Source organism: Macaca nemestrina, chromosome 7 (genome assembly GCF_043159975.1).
Source record: "Macaca nemestrina isolate mMacNem1 chromosome 7, mMacNem.hap1, whole genome shotgun sequence".
Classification (NCBI taxonomy): Eukaryota; Metazoa; Chordata; class Mammalia; order Primates; family Cercopithecidae; genus Macaca; species Macaca nemestrina.
In genome coordinates, this window is record NC_092131.1 from 48,571,939 (window position 1) to 48,591,288 (window position 19,350).

The 19,350-nt window shown below is 40.0% G+C and overlaps 1 protein-coding gene across 7 annotated transcripts in view; it reads left to right on the top strand.

Moving 5' to 3' along the window:
* The window catches only part of LOC105473638 (trans-L-3-hydroxyproline dehydratase), a 75,096-nt gene that overhangs the window by 22,620 nt on the left and 33,126 nt on the right, over positions 1-19,350 (top strand). Inside the window, exons 5-8 of one of the 7 annotated variants that reach the window (XM_071100091.1) lie at positions 2,636-2,782; positions 5,427-5,507; positions 5,873-5,945; positions 6,245-17,819. In XM_071100091.1, the coding sequence (XP_070956192.1) occupies positions 2,636-2,782; positions 5,427-5,507; positions 5,873-5,945; positions 6,245-6,429 (486 nt within the window). In that variant the 3' untranslated portion in view covers positions 6,430-17,819. Of the gene's footprint in view, positions 1-454; positions 657-2,635; positions 2,783-5,426; positions 5,508-5,872; positions 5,946-6,244; positions 17,824-19,350 lie in introns of those variants that run through there. The other 6 variants (XM_071100095.1, XM_011727514.3, XM_071100092.1 and 3 more) reach the window with 6 other exon arrangements.

Consider the following 19,350-nt stretch of genomic DNA (forward strand, 5'->3'; position numbering starts at 1 on the left):
AACCTACCTGGTGAGTGAAGGAAAAATCTGAGAGATTGGAAGTGACAAGGTGATGGCAGGAAGAACTTTAAGGAAGAAAAGGAATTCCAGCCCTACCTCTTCAGTGGCAGGAAGTTTTAGGAAAAGCATGGCTTGTGAAAGAGACCATTCTGTTAGTGGCTCTGAGAGTCATGGTAGGCAAGAATTAGAGGGGAAAAAGAGAAAGTTGTTCATAAATTACTGAACAATTTACAATGCTCTAAATTGTTTGTTTTTAATCCAAGGCTATCCAACTATTTAGTGGTAGAACTAGGATTTGAACTGCAGTCCATTTGGCCTCAGAACCCCATGTTTTTTCTCTGTATTCCCACAGAAGTCTACAGGTAAGGAAATCAAGAATAATCACTTATGGTACTGTCATCATTATCATCATCATGATCATCATCTACCATTTTTGTTTCCTACTTTATATAAGGGCAACTTCCTGGGAGCTAAGGCTACTAAAAGGCAGAAGCCACAGTACTCATCTGCAGAGGGCTTACAGCCTCAGCAAGGACCTTGTGGCTTTGTAACAACAATCAGCCATAACAAGTTTACTTGTGGAGAAGAAAAGGTGTAGCATTTTCAGAAGAGGCTATCAAAGAAAAGAGATGAACTTGGAAGCAAGAGATATGCAGGTATAAGTCAGCCACCCATTTGACCCAGTGTAAATACTTACACAATCAATACCTCAAAAGGTGAAGAAAGAATGATTCTCAAAATAATCTAAGAGTTTGACCTTTCCATCTGCTTACTATGAGTATGCAATTATAGTGACTTCATGGGAAAAGGAGAAAGAAAAGCTATGAAATAATGGAATGGATTAAATATTGAGTACTATGTAAAGGCCAGAATGTAATCCTTCATGTCTCATTCTGCTTCCCGTTTGGGTATTTCATTTGGGAGGAAATAATGCAGCAACAGGTAATACTCTGTATAGTAGGTGCATTAGCTTATTTAATCCTCAGAGCAATCTTATGAAGGCATACTATATTATCACTCTCCCCATTTTACAGATGAGATAACCAAGGCACAGAGGTGTTATGTGATCACACAGCTAGTAAGTGCTAAACATGAGATTTGCACCTGGCAGATTGGTGCCAGAAGTCGTCTCTTAACTGCTATACTGTACTGCCTCTGTCTTTTGAAAAAGACAATGAGAAACCTGGGAAAGTGCCAAGGAAGATAAAGACAACTATCAAAGGGATAGGAAAACGGCATAACATTTAAAAGAAAAGATTTTGTTTTTGATTTGGAAAACAACTATATGTGTGTGTTTTAAAAAAATACATATGAAGAGTTTCTGAGCAGTTGTTTTCTGGAAAAATTCCACTCAAGATGACCCCAGTCATCCAACTTCCCCATTCCTGCTCCAGCACATCTGAACACCGTTGGAGAAAAATTACAGAATCAGATCAATTAGTACCCACTGCACTTAGAATCCATAGCCTTGCCTGCCCCTTCCACCCTGCTGGCAATCTCAGCATTTTCACATGTCAGCTCACTCCTTCTGCCCCCTTTTGTGACCCTTCAAACTTTCTCCACTCAAACATTTAACCAACCCTAACCTCTTGGAATGTGACTTTTGTTGCTACTTCTCCATGAAAATAGAAGCCATCAGATACACATTTCTTCATATTTTAGCCACTGAACCTAACTAAACTAGATTTGTACTAGTTCTCAGCTATGTTTTCCAGTTATAATGAAGCTGGTCTTTTCTCCAGCCTCGGAAATTTCATGCTATCTATTATTTCTGTTCCCTGGTATCCTTAGCCTTCCCACTGAACCATATCCCTGCCATGAGCACTTAAGCATGCCCTAATCTCTCACTTGAGAAGAAAAATTCCCATTCTTCCCTCCTTTTCTCTCCCTCAGTTCCTTTCCGTCAGCTAACCCATCGAAAGAATTGCCTGTACTTTTACAATTGATCTAAATTCTAGTCTACACTTTTAGTGGTATAAGAAAGAAAGTAATTATTTTTCTGCAACTCAGTATCTTACTCTGCCAGATGGCAAAACTTAAGATGACAGCATCTAGGTTCTAGGGGCTTATTAGTGCCAATGCACTGGTGAACCTAAGTCCTCAATTGTCATCCATTCACCCTGGCATCTGCCAAGGCATCCATCAGTCTGTCTCTGGCCTTATATCCATGGCTTGCTGAGTAATTATTTCCCACTTAAGTCCAAGAGGACCCAGCTCAAATGACCACTTTGGAGCCCCTCTCTAAACACAAAAAAATCATGACTCCACCTCAGAACCATAGAGGGCTGCGACCACACCCATTAGGAGGTCACAGGCTGCTTTTAAAAATTTTTTCAGATATTTTTGATTTTTGATATATTTTGATATTGTTGGGTCAATAAATCAAAATTATACATAAAACATGCATTGGAAGTTCCACTTCTGGAATGGCAATGAAGAGCTCTGTGGATCCCAATTAAACAAGTGTAACTGGTGAACATTAGTTGCAAGACAATCATTTTAAATCTTTTTAAATTGTCCTAATGGCATATAGAAAATGGAGAAACATTAATTAAGAAAATCTGCTAAAACTCAGTAAGAATAGTGAGTCTGTGGCATTTGGATTATAACCCACTCACTCTCTCCCTATTGCCAGCTCAGTATGACAGAGACTCCATTCCAGGTGGAAAAAAGCACAAGGCTCCCTTCTCTGAGATCCCAGGACTATCTTATTCTCCTCAGAGGAGCAGGTTACAAGAACTTCACATGTCTCAGGCTACATGTTGCAGAGGTTAAATTCCAGGTGAGTACAGCCAAGAAGTTGGGGGTTGTCTTCTACCTACCTCCCGCTCATAGAGCAAATGCTTTACTAGGGTGTGGCATGCTGGGAATACTGGGGCCATGATTATTCTCAAAGAAGCTCATTTGTAGGACTGAGACTTCATGCTTGAACAGGCAAACTGAGAAGACCAGATGTTATGACCCCCCACCCAATGCTCTACTTTTGGAGCAACCATTCCAAAAGAAGCAGGCCGCCATCCCTGCCCCCACAGTTCAGAGCCATGACTCAGAGAGTTTGCATAGGAGTAGAGACAGGCCTTTAAACAGACGGCCCTGAAGCTCTCTCCAAGGGAACTAATTTTATTTAAAACAAAGTGTGAAGAAGTTCAAGTCTATGGGCATTCTCAAAAACAGTGGAGTTTTGGTGGTAATTAAGAGGAGGCTAGAAACTTCATGAGAGATAGAAGCTAAACCATAGGCAGCTAGTTTACCAGAGAGAACCCAGAAAAGAGACAGCTAAAAAGAGCTCTCTTGAGGTCTAAACTAACCTCAAAAATTACCCCTGCAATTGGATCAGACCGTGAAGCAATTTATGCCTATAACATTGTCAAAACCAATAAGGCAATTAGCAAATAATTGGTGACTCCTAACATCTAGAAGTGATCAGGAAAAGAGACAAACAGAGCCCTACTAAAGCCACTGTTCTCCAAGGGTGACTGTAGGCGTACCCAAGGCTGTGTTCTCTGAGGAACAACACCAGAGGCTTCACAACACCGAGCAAAAAGACTACCCCAAAATAGTCCAGTAACTAAACAAATAAATAAACAAACAAACAGACAACAGTAATAAGCCCCACAGAAGGAGGAGTAGAAACCTGTATCTGGAGCTGCTACAGAGTTGCTCCATGAACGTTTTTCTTAGCTGCCTTTTTCCCTGGTTCTCTCTATTGAAAGCATCCAGTTTGCAACCACAGGAACTATAAATATATGAGACATGCACAGAAATAGGAAAATATGAACCATACCTAGGAAAAAAAAAGCAGGCAACAGAAGAAACTGTCCATGAGAGGGATCAGATAGCAAATTTAACAAACTCTTTAAAGTAGGCATTATGAATGTGTTCAAAGAATTTTTTTAACTATGCTTAAAGAAGTAAAAGAAAGCATGTTGAAAATGTCTCATCAATAGAGATTAGTAAAGAAGATAGAATTTATAAAAAAAGAAACATGGAAATCCTTGAGTTGAAAATTGCAATAACTAAAATTAAAACTTAACTGCAGGGACTAAACAGTAAATTTGAACTGGCAGAAGAAAGAATTAGCAAACTTGAATGTAGTTCAATAGAGATTATGTAAGCTGAACAACAGAGAGAAAAAAATGCAGAAAAAATGAATACAGTCTCAAAGACCTTTGGGAGACCATTAAGTACATTAACATATGTGTAATGTGACTACCAAAAAAAGAGAGAGAAAAAAGAGCAGAAAAAGTATTTGAAGAAATAATGGTTGAAAACTTCCCAAATTTGAATCTTAAAGGAATTAATCTACATACATCCAAGAAACTCAAGAAAATCCCAAGTAAGACAAACACAGAGAGACACACACAGCTAGCAAATAGTAAAATAGTAAAAATGCTGAGAGACAAAGGCAAAGGAAAAACCTTGAAAGCAGCAAGAGAAAAACAACCTGTCACACACAAGGGAATCCCAATAAGATTAACAACTGACTTATCAGAAACAGTGGAGGCCAGAAGGTAGAGAGATAACATATTCAAAGTGCTAAAAGAAAAAACTGTCAACCAAGAATCCTATATTTAGCCAAACTATCTTTCAACAAATATACATTAAAAGTCTCTTGCCTACATCTGCCCTATTCACCTTGTCCTCACCTTTCTCAGGCAACCACTTTTTATTAATTTTTTGTTTCTTTATGTAAAAGTAAAGAAAGGCATATTAATTTTCTCCCTCTTTTATACAAAAGTTAGCATACTATATGCACATTGATTTTTTTCATTTAACAATATATCCTGGAAATTGTTACCTATGATATATTCAAAGTTATTATTTTTCTAAATAGCTTCATGGTATTCCACTGCATGGATATATCAAAATATCCAAATATTTGGTAATATCAAAATGTAGCCACCTTCTTTTGATCAACAGGTTATCTCTAATTTTATACTATTGGAAAATGATGCTGCAGTGAAGCAACTTACACATAAAACATTTTGTATGTGTGCAGGTATTTCTATATGGTAGAATCTCATAGGTAGGAGTGATGGTTCAAAGGCTAAATACATTTATAATTTAATACAAATTGCCACATTACCTTCTCTATAAGTTGTACCATTTTTCACTTCCACCATCAAGTTATGAGTATAATTGTTTCCCTGCAGTTTTGCCAATAGAGTGATTTTAGACTATTTACATTGTGGGTTACAACCAATGGTAAGTCATCAATTTAGTGTAATGGGTTATAACCAACATTTAAAACAAACTGAAGTGGTGTAGGATGGAATAAAACATATCAGATTTCACCACACATAGTTTGATAGTTGTAAAATTCTTTGGTACTCCTCCCTTCAAATGATATAAACTAATTTTTTTTTCCCTTAAGTGTGAGCTGTACTTAGTGACTCATTACTTATTTTTTTTTTTTAACTCATTAGGGGTTGTCTCAACAAGTCAAGGAAGGAGCAGCCCAAGAATACCATCAGAGATGCAGCTTTCCAGGCCTCCATCCTGGACTGGTAGGTTTCATATTAACATACATTTGCTAGATGACTTGCACCTCCAGGTCTCCACTCTCCATTCCAAGAAAGAGAAAAGGGAGAATAAGGGCTTTTCCCAAAAAGTTTTGCCTTTCTAATGAGGAAGACATGACCTTCCCAGAGATGCCCGATTACATCTTATTGCCAGAACTATATCACATGGCTATCCTCAAGTGTTAGGGAGATTGAAAAATTGAAAGTTTTTAGCAGAGTGCATTTTCTTCCCCCTAAATAGTGTTATGGTGATCACTTTTGATGAACAGAATGTGGTAGAAGTGAAGATGTCTTAAATATTAGGACCAAAAAACGGTATTGACTGTGGCTTTCTTGTTGCTCTTTCTCAGTTCAATTATTCTGGGGAAACTCAACTGCCATGTTGTGAGGACACTCAAGCAGCCCTATGGAGGAGCCCACATGGTGAGGAACGGAGGCCTCTTGCCAACACACATATGAGTGAGCCATCTTGGAAGCAGCTTCAGCTGACATCTTAATTACAACCCCCTAAGAGACCTGTATCAGAACTACCCAGCTAATCTGCTCCAAGTTTCTGACTTACAGAAGCTTTGAGAGAATAATTGTATTAAGCTGCTAAATTTGGGGCTAGCTTGTTACACAATAATAATACACATAGTAGAAATAAGTATGGGTTCATAAAACATTTCAGTTATAGATGAGTGTGTGCTAGGTCTCAGTATAAGATGAACCCCTTCTTATAGGTTGCAGTAAAAAACAAAATGGAAAATTCTGCACAAAACGAACCAAGCAACAGTTTTCTACTCTGAGGTCTTGCTGCTGCCTTCCTGAGGTCTACATGGGAATCAAGATACAGGTCCTCTTTGCTTTCAGGTGCCCCAAACTTATTAGTGGCTCATGCAGCCTTCATTGCCCCATCGTTCTCTAGCCAGGCCAGTCACCAAGGGTGGGCAGGAATACACAGGGCACAAAGACACTTCTCAAAGCGCTATCTACATCTAAATTTTTTTTTTGAGACGGAGTCTCGCTCTGTCACCAGGCTGGAGTGCAGTGGTGCGATCTTGGCTCATTGCAATCTCTGCCTCCAGGGTTCAAGTGATTCCCCTGCCTCAGCCTCCCAAGTAGCTGGGACTACAGGCATGCACCACCAGCCCCAGCTATTTTTTGTATTTTAGTAGAGATAGGGTTTCACCATGTTGGCCAGGATGATGTCAATCTCCTGACCACGTGATCTGCCTGCCTCCGCCTCCCTAAGTGCTGGGATTACAGGCGTGAACCACCGCACCCGGCCTCTCCTTGATTTTCTAAACTCCTCTCATTCAACCTGAAAACATCTTTATCTAGTCTTTAGGATAGTCATCCTGGCTTTTACAGCTTTGTGTGTTCTCTTGAACTTATTATCTTGATTACAAACCTTCCTATTTAAAGCAGGACCAAAACTTTAACCAACCAAAGACCTCTCTGTTTTTGGCACAGCCTCCTTTAGTTCAGAAAATCCTAAAGGTAAGGGAAGTCCTGTGTGTATAAGGAAATACAGTGGAAAAAGCCTTCAAATAATATTTGAAAACGTTATTCACATATTGTCTTTATTTCAACTCACATTCCTTTCTCATTCCACTTTTATCTGACTCCTACGCTCATTGCTTCACTATTAGCTACAGAATTAGCTACAGAATAGGTGACAAATGACCTAAATCCAATGAATACTTCTCAGCCACCTTACTTGACCTTGCCAAACATAAACCATGTGTATTAGTCAGGGTTCCCACAATAGGTTGTCTGCAGTCTGAGGAGCAAGGAGAGCCAGTCCAAGTTCCAAAAATGAAGAATTTGGAGTCCAATGTTCAAGGGCAGGAAGCATCCAGCATAGGAGAAAGATGCAGGGTGGGATGCTAGGCCAGTCTGTCTTTTCACATTTTTCAGCTGATTCTATTGTGCTCACCCAGATTAGGGGTGTGTCTCCCTTTCCCAGCCCACTGACTCAAACGTTAATCTCCTTTGGCAGCACCCTCACAGGCACACCCAGGACCAAAACTTTGCATCCTTCAATTCAATCAAGTTGACACTCAGTATTAACCATCACAAGTCACTCCTTGTCAACCATCACTCCTTGTATTAACCATCACTCCTTGTCAACTTGAACCCATACACATATCCTGAGATCATACATAATCTTCAAATAAAGATAATAATAAGGTCATAATTACACCTAACATAATATAATTATCCTTTGTACAACTGGAAATGCACCAATCCCCAATCCAAATGCTATTTCATAAAGTTTACAATACTTAAATGCTGATGTGGAGTCAGTAAATCTTATGTCACATCATGAAGGAGAAAGGAAATAAAATGAAGATATTTTCTTAGTACAAATGTATACATACACACAAACATGTTTTTAACAAAAGAAGGAGGAAATATTCATGACAGTTACAGTCCCTGTTTCTGCAGCTGGTCATGTGTTCGTAGCTGGTATTGATGACTACCTACTTCTACTACCCATTCTGTATTCCCTTTGCCTTCAGCAAGCACTTCAGCAGGTCATGTTTTTTTCCTGTGGAGTGACCCAAACCTTCATTCCTGAAGGGTCTGGGCCATTTGTTGTTCTGCCTGGATTGGGCTGTGGTAGTTTCCCATTGACCTTAATCACAGGGCATGGTAATACTAAGAGAAACTCTAATGGAGCTCCTATATTCCATGCATACTCTTCTTTACCTCCATTGTGGAGTAGTAGACTGAGTTTATCTTGATAATCCGGGTCAATCACCCCAGCCAACACTGTAACTCGCTTCTTAGCCTGTTGACTTCAAGGTAGGAGGAGCCCAAAGTGTCTAGGTGGCAATCTTAACTTCCAGTTTAATGGAATCATTGTTGTGTCTCCTGGTGGCAACGTTCCTTCTTCTGGAACTAAGACCTATAGGCCAGCAGGATGTAATGTCGTGGGAAAGCTAGTGGATCACTAGGGGGTGATGGTGAGTGGTACCACTTCCACTTCCACCCCTTGATTCCTGAACCTGTGAATCCTGGCTATGAGACAAACAGTACCATATACTGGACGCCGATTCAGAGCATATATGACCTTCTGGAGAACTTTGCCCCAGCCCTGCGAAGTGTTGTCACCTAGTTGGCATTGTAATTGTGACTTCAAAAGGTCATTCCACCGTTCTATCAATCCAGCTGCTTCAGAATGATGGGCAACATGGTTAGACCAATGAATTCTATAAGCATGAGCCCACTGCCACACTTCTTTAGCCATAAAGGGAGTGCCTTGGTCAGAGACAATGCTGTGTGGAATATCATGATGGTGGATAAGGCATTCCGTGAGTCCACGGATGGTAGTCTTGGCAGAAGCATCATGTGCAGGATAGGCAAAAACCCCTATTGGGAGTAAGTGTCTGTTCCAGTGAGGACAAACCTCTGCCCTTTGCATGATGGAAGAGGTCCAGTGTAATCAACCTGCCACCAGCTAGCTGGCTGATCACCCCGAGGAATGGTGCCATATCACAGGCTCAGCATTGGTCTCTGCTGCCGACAAATTGGGCACTCAGCAGTGGCGGTAGCCAGGTCAGCCTTGGTGAGTGGAAGTCCATGTTGCTGAGCCCATGCATAACCACCATCCCTGCCACTATGGCCACTTTGTTCATGAGACCATTGGGTGATGACAGGGGTGGCTGGGGAAAGAGGCTGAATGGTGTCCACAGAACAGGTCATCCTATCCATTTGATTATTAAAATCCTCCTCTTCTGAGGTCACCCATTGGGGAGCACTCATATGGGATACAAATATTTTAGCAGTTTTACACCACTCAGAGAGGTTCATCCACATACCTCTGCCCCAAATTTTTTTGTTGCCAATTTTCTGATCATGCTTCTTCCAAGTCCCTGACCATCCAGCCAAACCATTGGTTACAGCCCATGAATCAGTATATAATCGCACATCTGGCCATGTCTCCTTCCATGCAAAGTGCATAACCAGGTACAGTTCCCTTCACTGTTGTCCTTCGGATGTCCTAGAAAGGGACTCTAGGTGCTGCAGCTGTCCACTTTTGGGTGGTGCCTGCATATCGTGCAGAGCCATCTGTGAACTCTAGTCTTCTCTTTCCCTGTGAACTGGTCATAGGGAACTCCCCATGAGGCCATCGGTGCAGGCTTGGGGAGAGAAGGCAGGGTGGCAGGAGTGGGGACCATGGGCATTTGAGCCACTTCCTCATGTAAATTACTTGTGCCTTCAGGACCTGCTTGAGCCAGATCATGTATATACCACTTCATTTGATGATGGAATGCTGCTGTGCACAACCCACTTTATGGCTAGATGGGTCAGAAAGCACCCAATTCATGATAGGCAGTTCAGGTCACATGGTGACTTGACTACGCATAGTCAAACGTTCAGTTTCCACCAAAGCCCAGTAACAGGCCAAGAGCTGTCTCTTAAAAGCAGAATAGTTATCTGCAGAAGATGGCAGGGCCTTGCTCCAAAATCCTGGAGGCCTCTGTTGTGATTCATCTATGCAGGCCTGCCAAAGGCTCCAAACAGCATCCCTGTCTGCTACTGACACCTCGAGCACCATTGGATCTGCTGGGTCAAATCGGCCAAGTGGCAGAGCAGCTTGCACAACAGAGTGGACATGTTGCAGAGTCTTCTCCTGGTCTGGACACCACTCAAAACCAGCAGCCTTTCAGGTCACTTGACAAATGGGCTGGAATAACACACCCAAATTAGGAATATGTTGCTTCCAAAATCCAAACAGATGGCCAGGTGCAGTGGCTCATGCCTGTAATCTTAGCACTTTGGGAGGCTGAGGTGGGCAGATCACGGGTGGGCATCCTGGCCAAGATGGTGAAACCCCGTCTCTAAAAAACGTATACAAAAAACGTAGACGTATACGAAATGTATACTAAAAAATGTATACAAAAATTAGCTGGGTGTGGTGGTGCATTCCTGCAGTCCAAGCTACTTGGGAGGCTGAGGCAGGAGAATCGCTTGAACCTGGGGGGCGGAGGTTGCAGTGAGCTGAGATCGCACCACTGCATTCCAGCCTAGTGACAGAGTGAGACTCCATCTAAATAAATAAATAAATAAATAAATAAATAAATAAATCCAAATAGGCTCACTAGGTGTTGTGGCTCTTTCTTGGTTTTAGGAGGGGCAAAACACAGCAACTTATCCTTCACCTTGGAAGGAATATCTTGACAGGCCCCACACCACTGGACTCTTAGAAATTTTACTGAAGTAGAAGGTCCCTGAATTTTAGTCGATTTTTTTCCCATCCTCTGGCACACAAATGTCTCACCAATAAGTCCAGTGTGTTTGCTACTTCTTGTTCACTGGATCGAATCAGTATAATGTCATTAATGTAATGGACCAGTGTGATATCTTGCAGAAGCAAAAAGCAATCAGGGTCTTTCCAAATAGGATTATGACTCAAAGCCAGAGAGTTGATATACCCCTGAGATAAAATAGTAAAGGTATATTGCTGCCCTTGCCTGCTGAAGGCAAATTGCTTCTAGTGGGCCTTATGGACAGGAATGGAGAAAAAGGCATTTGCCAAGTCTATGGCTGCATACCAGGTACCAGGAGATGTGTTAATTTACTCAAGCAATGAAACCACATCTGGTACAGCAGCTGCAATTGGAGTCACCACTTGGTTAAGCTTACAATAATCCACTACCATTCCCCAAGATCCATCTGTGTTCTGCACAGAACAAATAGGAGAGTTGAACAGGGATGTTGTAGGAATCACCACCCCTGAGTCTTTCAAGTCCTTGATCGGGGCACTGACCTCTGCAATCCCTCCAGGGGTGTGATATTGTTTTTGATTTACTATTTTTCTAGGTAGAGGCAGCTCTAATGGCTTCCATTTGGCCTTTCCTACCATAACAGCCGTCACCCTACCAGTCAGGGAGCCAATGTTGTGGTTCTGCCAGCTGCTAAGTATGTCTATTGCAAGTATATATTCTGGCACCGGGGAAATGACCACAGGATGAGTCAGGGGACCCACTGAACTCACTGTAAGTCAGACCTGAGCTAAAACTCCATTAATTACCTGACCTCATAAGCCTCTAATTTAACTAGAGGACAACAATGATGTTTTGGGTCCCCTGGAATCAACGTCAGCTCAGAGTCAGTGTCCAATAGTCCCCAAAATGTCTGATCATTTCCCTTTCCCCAGTGCACAGTTACCCTGGTAAAAGGCTGCAAGTCTCCTTGGGGAAGGATGGGAGAAAGATTCATGGCATAAATTGTTGGTAATGTAGTGAGGTCCTTCCTCAAGGGGACCTGTCCTCCCTTCATTCAAGTGGTTCTGGGTCTGTAAACTATCTCAAGTTTGGAAATTGATTGAGGGGCTGGGATTATCTGTTTTTATATTTCAAATTAGTTTTTTGTCCATTCGACCTAGAAGTTTTCTGCTTATATAAATTAAGTAAGAATGCAGTAGGCTTCCTATTAATTTCACTTCTAGGAACACAGTGATTAATTAGCCAATGCCAGAGCTCTATACAAGTCAGACTATTCTGATTGCTGCTTTGCCTCTGCTGTCCATTATGGTAGCTATGCCTACCTTGCTTTTGATGGTTGAGTGCCACAACTTGGACCCTGCCACCTTGGGATCCAATTATTCCCATTGAATTTAAATTTTTTAGTTGAGTGACTGCAGTTCCCACTGTTAGATCTGACATACAGAGAAGAGCAATTACAGGGTTCTTCAAAGATGCAAGTGCTGCCCTCACAAATCTATTTTGCAAGGCATTGGTCAAGGGTATATATTCTGGACCCTACCAGCTGGGATGAGTAGGTCTAAAGTGACTAATCCATTCCACCATCCCAATCCCCCTAAAACTTTGGATCCCTTCCTCTACATTAAACCAAGGGAGATTAGGCATTTCCAGCTTGCTCACAGTGGGCCATCTTTTAATCCATATTTCAGCTAACCAAGCAAATAAACTATTAGAACCTTTTTTAACTCCCTGAGCTGCAACTTTCAATGCAGAGTTCCTACTTAGTGGGCCCAAATCAGTAAATTCAGCCAAATCCAACTCTATGTTCCTTCCACCATTATCCCACACCCTTAATATCCGTTTCCATGCCTGTTCTCTAGATATCTGTTTATATAAATTAGAAAACTCAAGTGCTTCTTTTTGACTGTAGCATATCTCCTCACAGGTCATACTCTCAACCTCACCTCTAGGGGCCCACCAGGACTTTAGTCTAGTTATAGGTCTAGAAGCAAACAGGGGTGTTAGGGGTGGCTCCTGAGGAGAATCAACCTTATCTTGCCTGACAACTGCCTCAGGGGAGGCCATTACTGTTGCCGGATCAGCGCAACAGTGGATCCTGAGGCAGCACAGAGTTTATCTCCTCAGACAAAGATGGAAAGGCTGATGGCAGCAAGGGTCGAGGAGTGCATGTTGCCATGCCACTACTGGGGATATTTCTTCTGGCAAGAAAGGTTCATCAGAGTTTACAAACTCAGTGTCCCCAGCTTCATCAGGGTCTTCCCACATGTCCCCATTCTGAGTTGCAGGGTTTCATTCTTTTCCAATCAATGCCCTCACTTTAACAGTAGACACCTGGAAAGACTGTGCAGGCACCTTTTGTTGTAGGTCAGTCATTTGCATGATAAGAGCTTGTGTTTGTTTTTCCACAATTTCAAATCTTTCTCTACAGGCGACAAGACTCTCATTCAGGGCAATCTTAGCAGATTTAAGGCTTAGTATCTGCTTCTGAAGCCAGGAGGTAGAATCCCTGAATTCATCATTTTCTTTCATCACTTTGTGCACTAAACTTAGAAGCAACCGACCAGCTTCATTATGTTCCTTAGTTCTCCATGTATGGTCAAGGTATTATGTATAGAGTCACTAAACCCTTTGCCTCTCATGAAAGATGAATCAAGAGTGTCAAATATATTTATTTTGTATAACTCTCTAAACAGTTCATGCCAAATACTATCAGTGTTCTCCATACTATTAGAAGTAGAGTCCTTAGCATTTGTTGTCTAATCATGCTACATAGCCAACTCCAGAAACCCCAAAACCAATGAAAAAACTCCATCCTTAATATTCTGTTTCTCTGGAACCACTCCTGGCACCAAAATGTGTATCAGTCAGGGTTCTTTGGAGGGACAGAACTCTCCAAAGATATATATATATATATATGTGTGTGTGTGTGTGTGTGTGTGTGTGTGTGTGTATGTATATATATATGTGTGTGTATATATATGTGTGTGTGTGTATGTATTTAAATATATTTAAATTTTGTAGTGGAGTGACTGCAGTTCCCACTGTTAGATCTGACATACAGAGAAGAGCAACTACAGGGCTCTGTTTATTAAGTATCACCTTCATTACTTTTTTAAGTATTAACTCGCACAGTTACAAGGTTCCACAATAGGCCATCTGCAGGCTGAGGAGCAAGGAGAGCAAGTTCAAGTTCCAAAAAGGAAGAACTTGGAGTCCAGTGTTCAAGGGCAGGAAGCATCCAGCACAGGAGAAAGATGTAGGCTGGGAAGCTAAGCCAGTCTCTGTTTTCATATTTTTCTCCCTGCTTAGATTCTAGCAGTGCTGGCAGCCAATTCGATTGTGCCCACCCAGATTAGGGGTGTCTCTGCCTTTCCTAGCCCACTGACTCAAATGTTAATCTCCTTTGGCAACACCCTCACAGACACACGCAGGTTCAATACTTTGCATCCTTCAATCCAGTCAAGTTGACACTCAGTATTAACCATCACATCATGGTTGGTCCCATTTCCTTTTTGGAAATGTTCTTGTTCTGGTGTTCACATTTTTACTCTTTCCTGGTTTTCCACTAACCACTCTGATCATTCCTTCCTAACCTCTTTTACTACTTTCTCTGCTTCCCCATCTCACATTTTAAAAATTACTTTAAAAATAGGTAATATGTGCACATGATATGAATTTGAAAAGGTCCAAAAGGGTACAGAGTGAAAAATAAATGTTTCCCTTTTCCTTCCTACCCTTGACACCTAAAACCTGCCAATCATCAAGTCCCTTTTCCCTGATCTGTTCCTCTTCAACCCCAAAGTCATTACCTAGGCCAGGCTCTTATCACTAATTTCAATGGAATTGATGACCTAGTTCTGGATTCTCCATGAGAAACCCAATTTAACATCTATCACAAAATATTTTGGAGTTCCCAGTTGGCCTTCTGCATGTACTCAAGAAAATGTCTATTCCTATGGTCTCTGTGTTACTCTGCCAGACACCATTGTTAATCCAAGTAGCTCTGCCAAGAATAGTAGCTGAGAAGGAAGTAGAGATTGTGCTTAGCAGACAACATTCTTCAAACATGGCATCTTTTCAACTTTTTTTTAGTGGGCTTTATTTTACAGAGCATCTTTAGGTTCACAGCAAAACTGAGTTAAAGTACAGAGATTTCCCATTTATTTTCTGCCCCAACATATGCAAAACCTCACCTGTTACCAATATCCCCCACCACAGAGGTACATTTGTTATAATCAATAAGACTACAATGACACATTGTCATCATCCAAAGTCCATAGTTTACATTAGGGTTCATTCACTCTTGGTGTTGTACATTCTATGGGCTTTGACAAATGTCATAACATGTATCTATAATTACAGCAATATGTAGAAGAGTTTTATTGCCACAAAATTCCTCTGTGCTCCATCCATTCATCCCTTCCTTCTCCCAGTCTCTTGAAACCACTGCTACTGTTACTGTCTCCATGGTTTTGCCTTTTCCAAAATGTCATATAGTTGGAATCATACTGTAGGAAGCCTTTTCAGATTGGCTTCTTTCACTTAGTAATATGCACTTTAGGTTTCTCCATATCTTTTCATGGCTAAATAGCTCATTTCCTTTTAGTGCTAATATTCCATTGTCTGGATGTACCATAGCTTATTTATCTGCTTATTTACTGATGGCATCTTGGTTGCTTCCAATATTTTGCAATTATTAATAAAGCTGCTATAAACATCTGTATGTACATTTTTGTGAACATAAGTTTTCAACTAATGTGGGTAAATATCAAGGAGCATGATTCTTGAATTGTACATTAAAAATATGTTTAGGTTTGTAAGAAACTGCCAAATGGTCTTCCAACGTGGAGGTACCGTGTTGCATTCCTGTCAGCAATGAACAGGAGTTTCTGTTGCTCCATATCTTTGCCAGTATTTGGTGTTATTAGTGTATTAGATTTTGGCCATTCTAATAGGTGTGCGGTTATATCTCTATGTTGTTTTAATTTGAAATTTCCTAGTGACATGTAATGTTGAGCATCTTTTCATATGCTTATTTTCTATTTGCATATATTCTTTGACGAAGTGTCTATTCAGATCATTTGTCCATTTTAAAATCAGGTTGTTCATTTTCTTGTTGGGTTTTCAGTAATTTTGTATTTTAGATAACAGTTCTTTATCAGATATGTCTTATGCAAATTTTTTTCCCAGTCTGTGGCTGGTTTTCTCATCTCTTTTCAACATTTTCAAAAAGAAAATACATAAATATGACAGTTGGTAAGATTGTGATGAAAAGGCATACAGTAGCTCTTATCAGTAGGAATATTACTCCTCCCTAAAGAGCATTTCAGAAATTTGGGGAAGCATTTTTTGTCTCACAACATCGCTAGCATTTAGCAAATGGTGTCTGAGAATTCTGGATGTCCTACAAAGTGTGAGAGAATACTGGTCAATACAGATTGTCTCACATCCCATACAGCTTTCAAATGTCCCACCAGACACTGAAATAGCTGACAAATTTATGAATCATTATGTAATTCCATAACTTTAGTTCATTCTGCATAGATAAAAGTGTTTTAAGCATGGTTTTAATATAAACAAAAAGTTTCTAGAAATGCAACTGTATTTATAAATTGCAATTTTTATTATATCTATTTTGTTTAGATTTTTATTAAACAATATTCACCCATTTGGAAAGCGCTATCATAATTTACTACACCGCTTGAGCTAATGGACTGTGAAAAAACACTTTTGTATCAGTCTACATTTGTAGCTATTATAATCGCTGTGATTCTACATTTAAATGTAAGCATCTAACTACTTCATTTTGTTTGTTCTGCAATAAAAAGAGCCTACAGATCATACAGCAACATAAATGAATGCTACAGGCATTTTGCAAAGAGAAAAACCTGGATACAAAAGAGTACATACTGTATAATTCAATTTATATGAAGTTCCAGAACAGACAAAATAAGTATATGGTGAAAACAAATACAATTTCTAGTTCTTTGCTGCTAGTTTCCATATGTCATCCACTATGTCCGTATTTTCCTTTAAGCCCTAAATACATTTTAATAGGTACCTTTAGAGTCTTTGTCTTCTATTTCAAACACCATGGTTATATAAAGTTGGGCTTTTATTTACCATTTCCCTCTCTTTGATTATGGGTCATATTTTCTTTTCTTCCCTTTTTTTCCATGTTTAGTTATCTTTGATTACATGCATAATATTATAGATGACACATTGCAAAGAATCTGGATTTTATGTCTTGTTTTAAAGGGCATTTATTTAAATTGCTAGAAGGTCCTCCAAATCCTTTCAGGCTTGGTGTCATTCTGTGTTAGAGTCAGTCTCTTTTGGTTTTGTCCCTTGTCCTAGCATGTGGCTCTTATTTTAAAACTTGGCTTTTATTTTGAAGGTATTTGTTGTCTTAAACGAATTGCCTGAGGTGCTCAGTGAAATCTCTGCACTCTGGAGGGACTATCACATGTACGACATCATCTAGTCCAGTGTAATTTTAGGTATCTCTGTTCACCACTCACTCCTACAGTAGCCACTTTCTCCTAGTTCTCATGGTGATTTGTTCTGCACATGTGCAACCCAGCTCTATACCCAAGATTTATGGAGAGCCTCATTGCAGACATCTGTCTCCCTCCATCACATCACTCCTTTCTCTCTCGCCCACAAATTCCAGTCACTTCAACTGTCTTGAACTCTGATCTCTGTCTTCTCAGCTTGGGAAGACCACCATTTTCTACTGGAACTCTACCTCCCAGGGTCAAAGTCTGAAAAATAGTCCTAGGTAGAAGGATGAAATAATTTACATAATGCATACGCCTATGAAGCGCTTAGCATGATGTCTGCACAGAGTAAATGGCCAATAAATGTTGATTTTTATTATGAAATCCATATTTGATACACATTTTATCTATAATATTTTATTAAAGAAAAAAGTCTTATAAAATGGTATAGAGTAACCTCATTTTTGAAAATAAACATATTGAAATAAATTAAGAAGGATATCTACCAAATAATGTTACTATCAAGTAAGAATATCTTTACCAAACAATATAATTATAGATGCTCTTCAATTGTTAATAATTTACTCCATTATATTTTTTATAATAAGCATTACTTTTTAAAATGAAAGAATTTATTTTTGAATAAAAATAAATTACTAAAGAGCATTTTGAGGTGTCTGTGTTGAAGAAGAAGAAAGGTGTAAGTCTCTCTACTTAGCCTTGGAGGGAGTGAAATAATTTACCTATCTTCTATACACACTGGGACCTCGGCATTTTCAGTCCTGTTGGCTGGAGGTACTGCCATTTCTGCCTTTGTAGCCTCTGAGGGAGGTCTGAGTTACTGGCTTGGTTCCCTGACAATATACCAGACTGTAGGAACCCTTCTGAGTTGTGTATTTAAATAGTTAAAAATAATCCTGGAGAAAATTCAGTTAAGTTATAAACCAGTCTTATCTTTTTATTTTTAATCATGCTGTTATATGATCCTTCTCTCTTGGATTGAGATCATTTTTTACATTTAACACTCAGTTCTTTCCTCGCCACATATGAGAGAAGGAGTAGAGGATAGCCTCACCATCACTACTCCCTTGGTCCTGACACCTGGATCTCCCTGTATCATTGGCTGAGAAAGCACAAGCCATCAGATTCAGACATAAAAGTTGAGCTGGCTCAGCTGGATTGTTGCCATCTCTCTCCCCAACCTCAGGACTTTCTTGAGTAAGTCTATCTTTCTTAGAGGAATGTGCTCTCTGGTCAAAAGTAGAGAATAACTACATGAGATTAAAACAAAACATGCATCTACCTGATTCAATATGTTCAAGGGCCCCACTACATGGGGCAGTTTAATTGTTGTTTTTTTTGTTTTTGTTTGTTTTTTTGAGACAGTGTCTTGCTCTCACCCAAACTGGAGTGAGGTGCAGGATCATAGGTCACTGTAACCTCTAACCCTTAGGCTCAAGCAATCTTCCCACCTCAGCCTCCCAAGTAGCTAGGACTACAGGCATGCACCATCATGCCCAGCTACATTGGACAGTTTAAAAGTAAAAACAATTGTCAATCTACCTGTTTTCTCTCCAGAGAACATAATCGATTTGACTGAAAAAAATTAATACTGGTTTATCTTTAGCTACCAGGACTACAGACAAACCAAAAAAAAAGGCAGCACAGATTTCCTTACTTCCTGGTAGTCATTAAGTTCCTGCTGGTTTCTGGATGTCAGGGGTCCAGAGACAAGTACATATTTTCTTGATAGCACTGCTACAGTACATCTGTTCCCATTGTGAAGGGAGAAAATTCAAACAGCAGTTCACCTGCGATTTGAAAGCCTGAAATACTGCTGATTCCCCACAAGGAGGCTCCATTATCAAGTACAACAATTTTCAAAGCGGGAATGCCTCAACCATTTTGAAAAGCAACACATCATAGCACATTAAACTTTCATAATCTTTAAATGCTTTAACATTCTTATTGATAACAGTTTGGCTCTAATTATCACATAAAAAATTAATCTATCATTTTAGTGCTATGCGAAGCCAAGACAAATGTCTCATATATTAAATACATAATTTAATTAATCTGAGTATTTAAACAAGACCGAGTTTTTTTCTC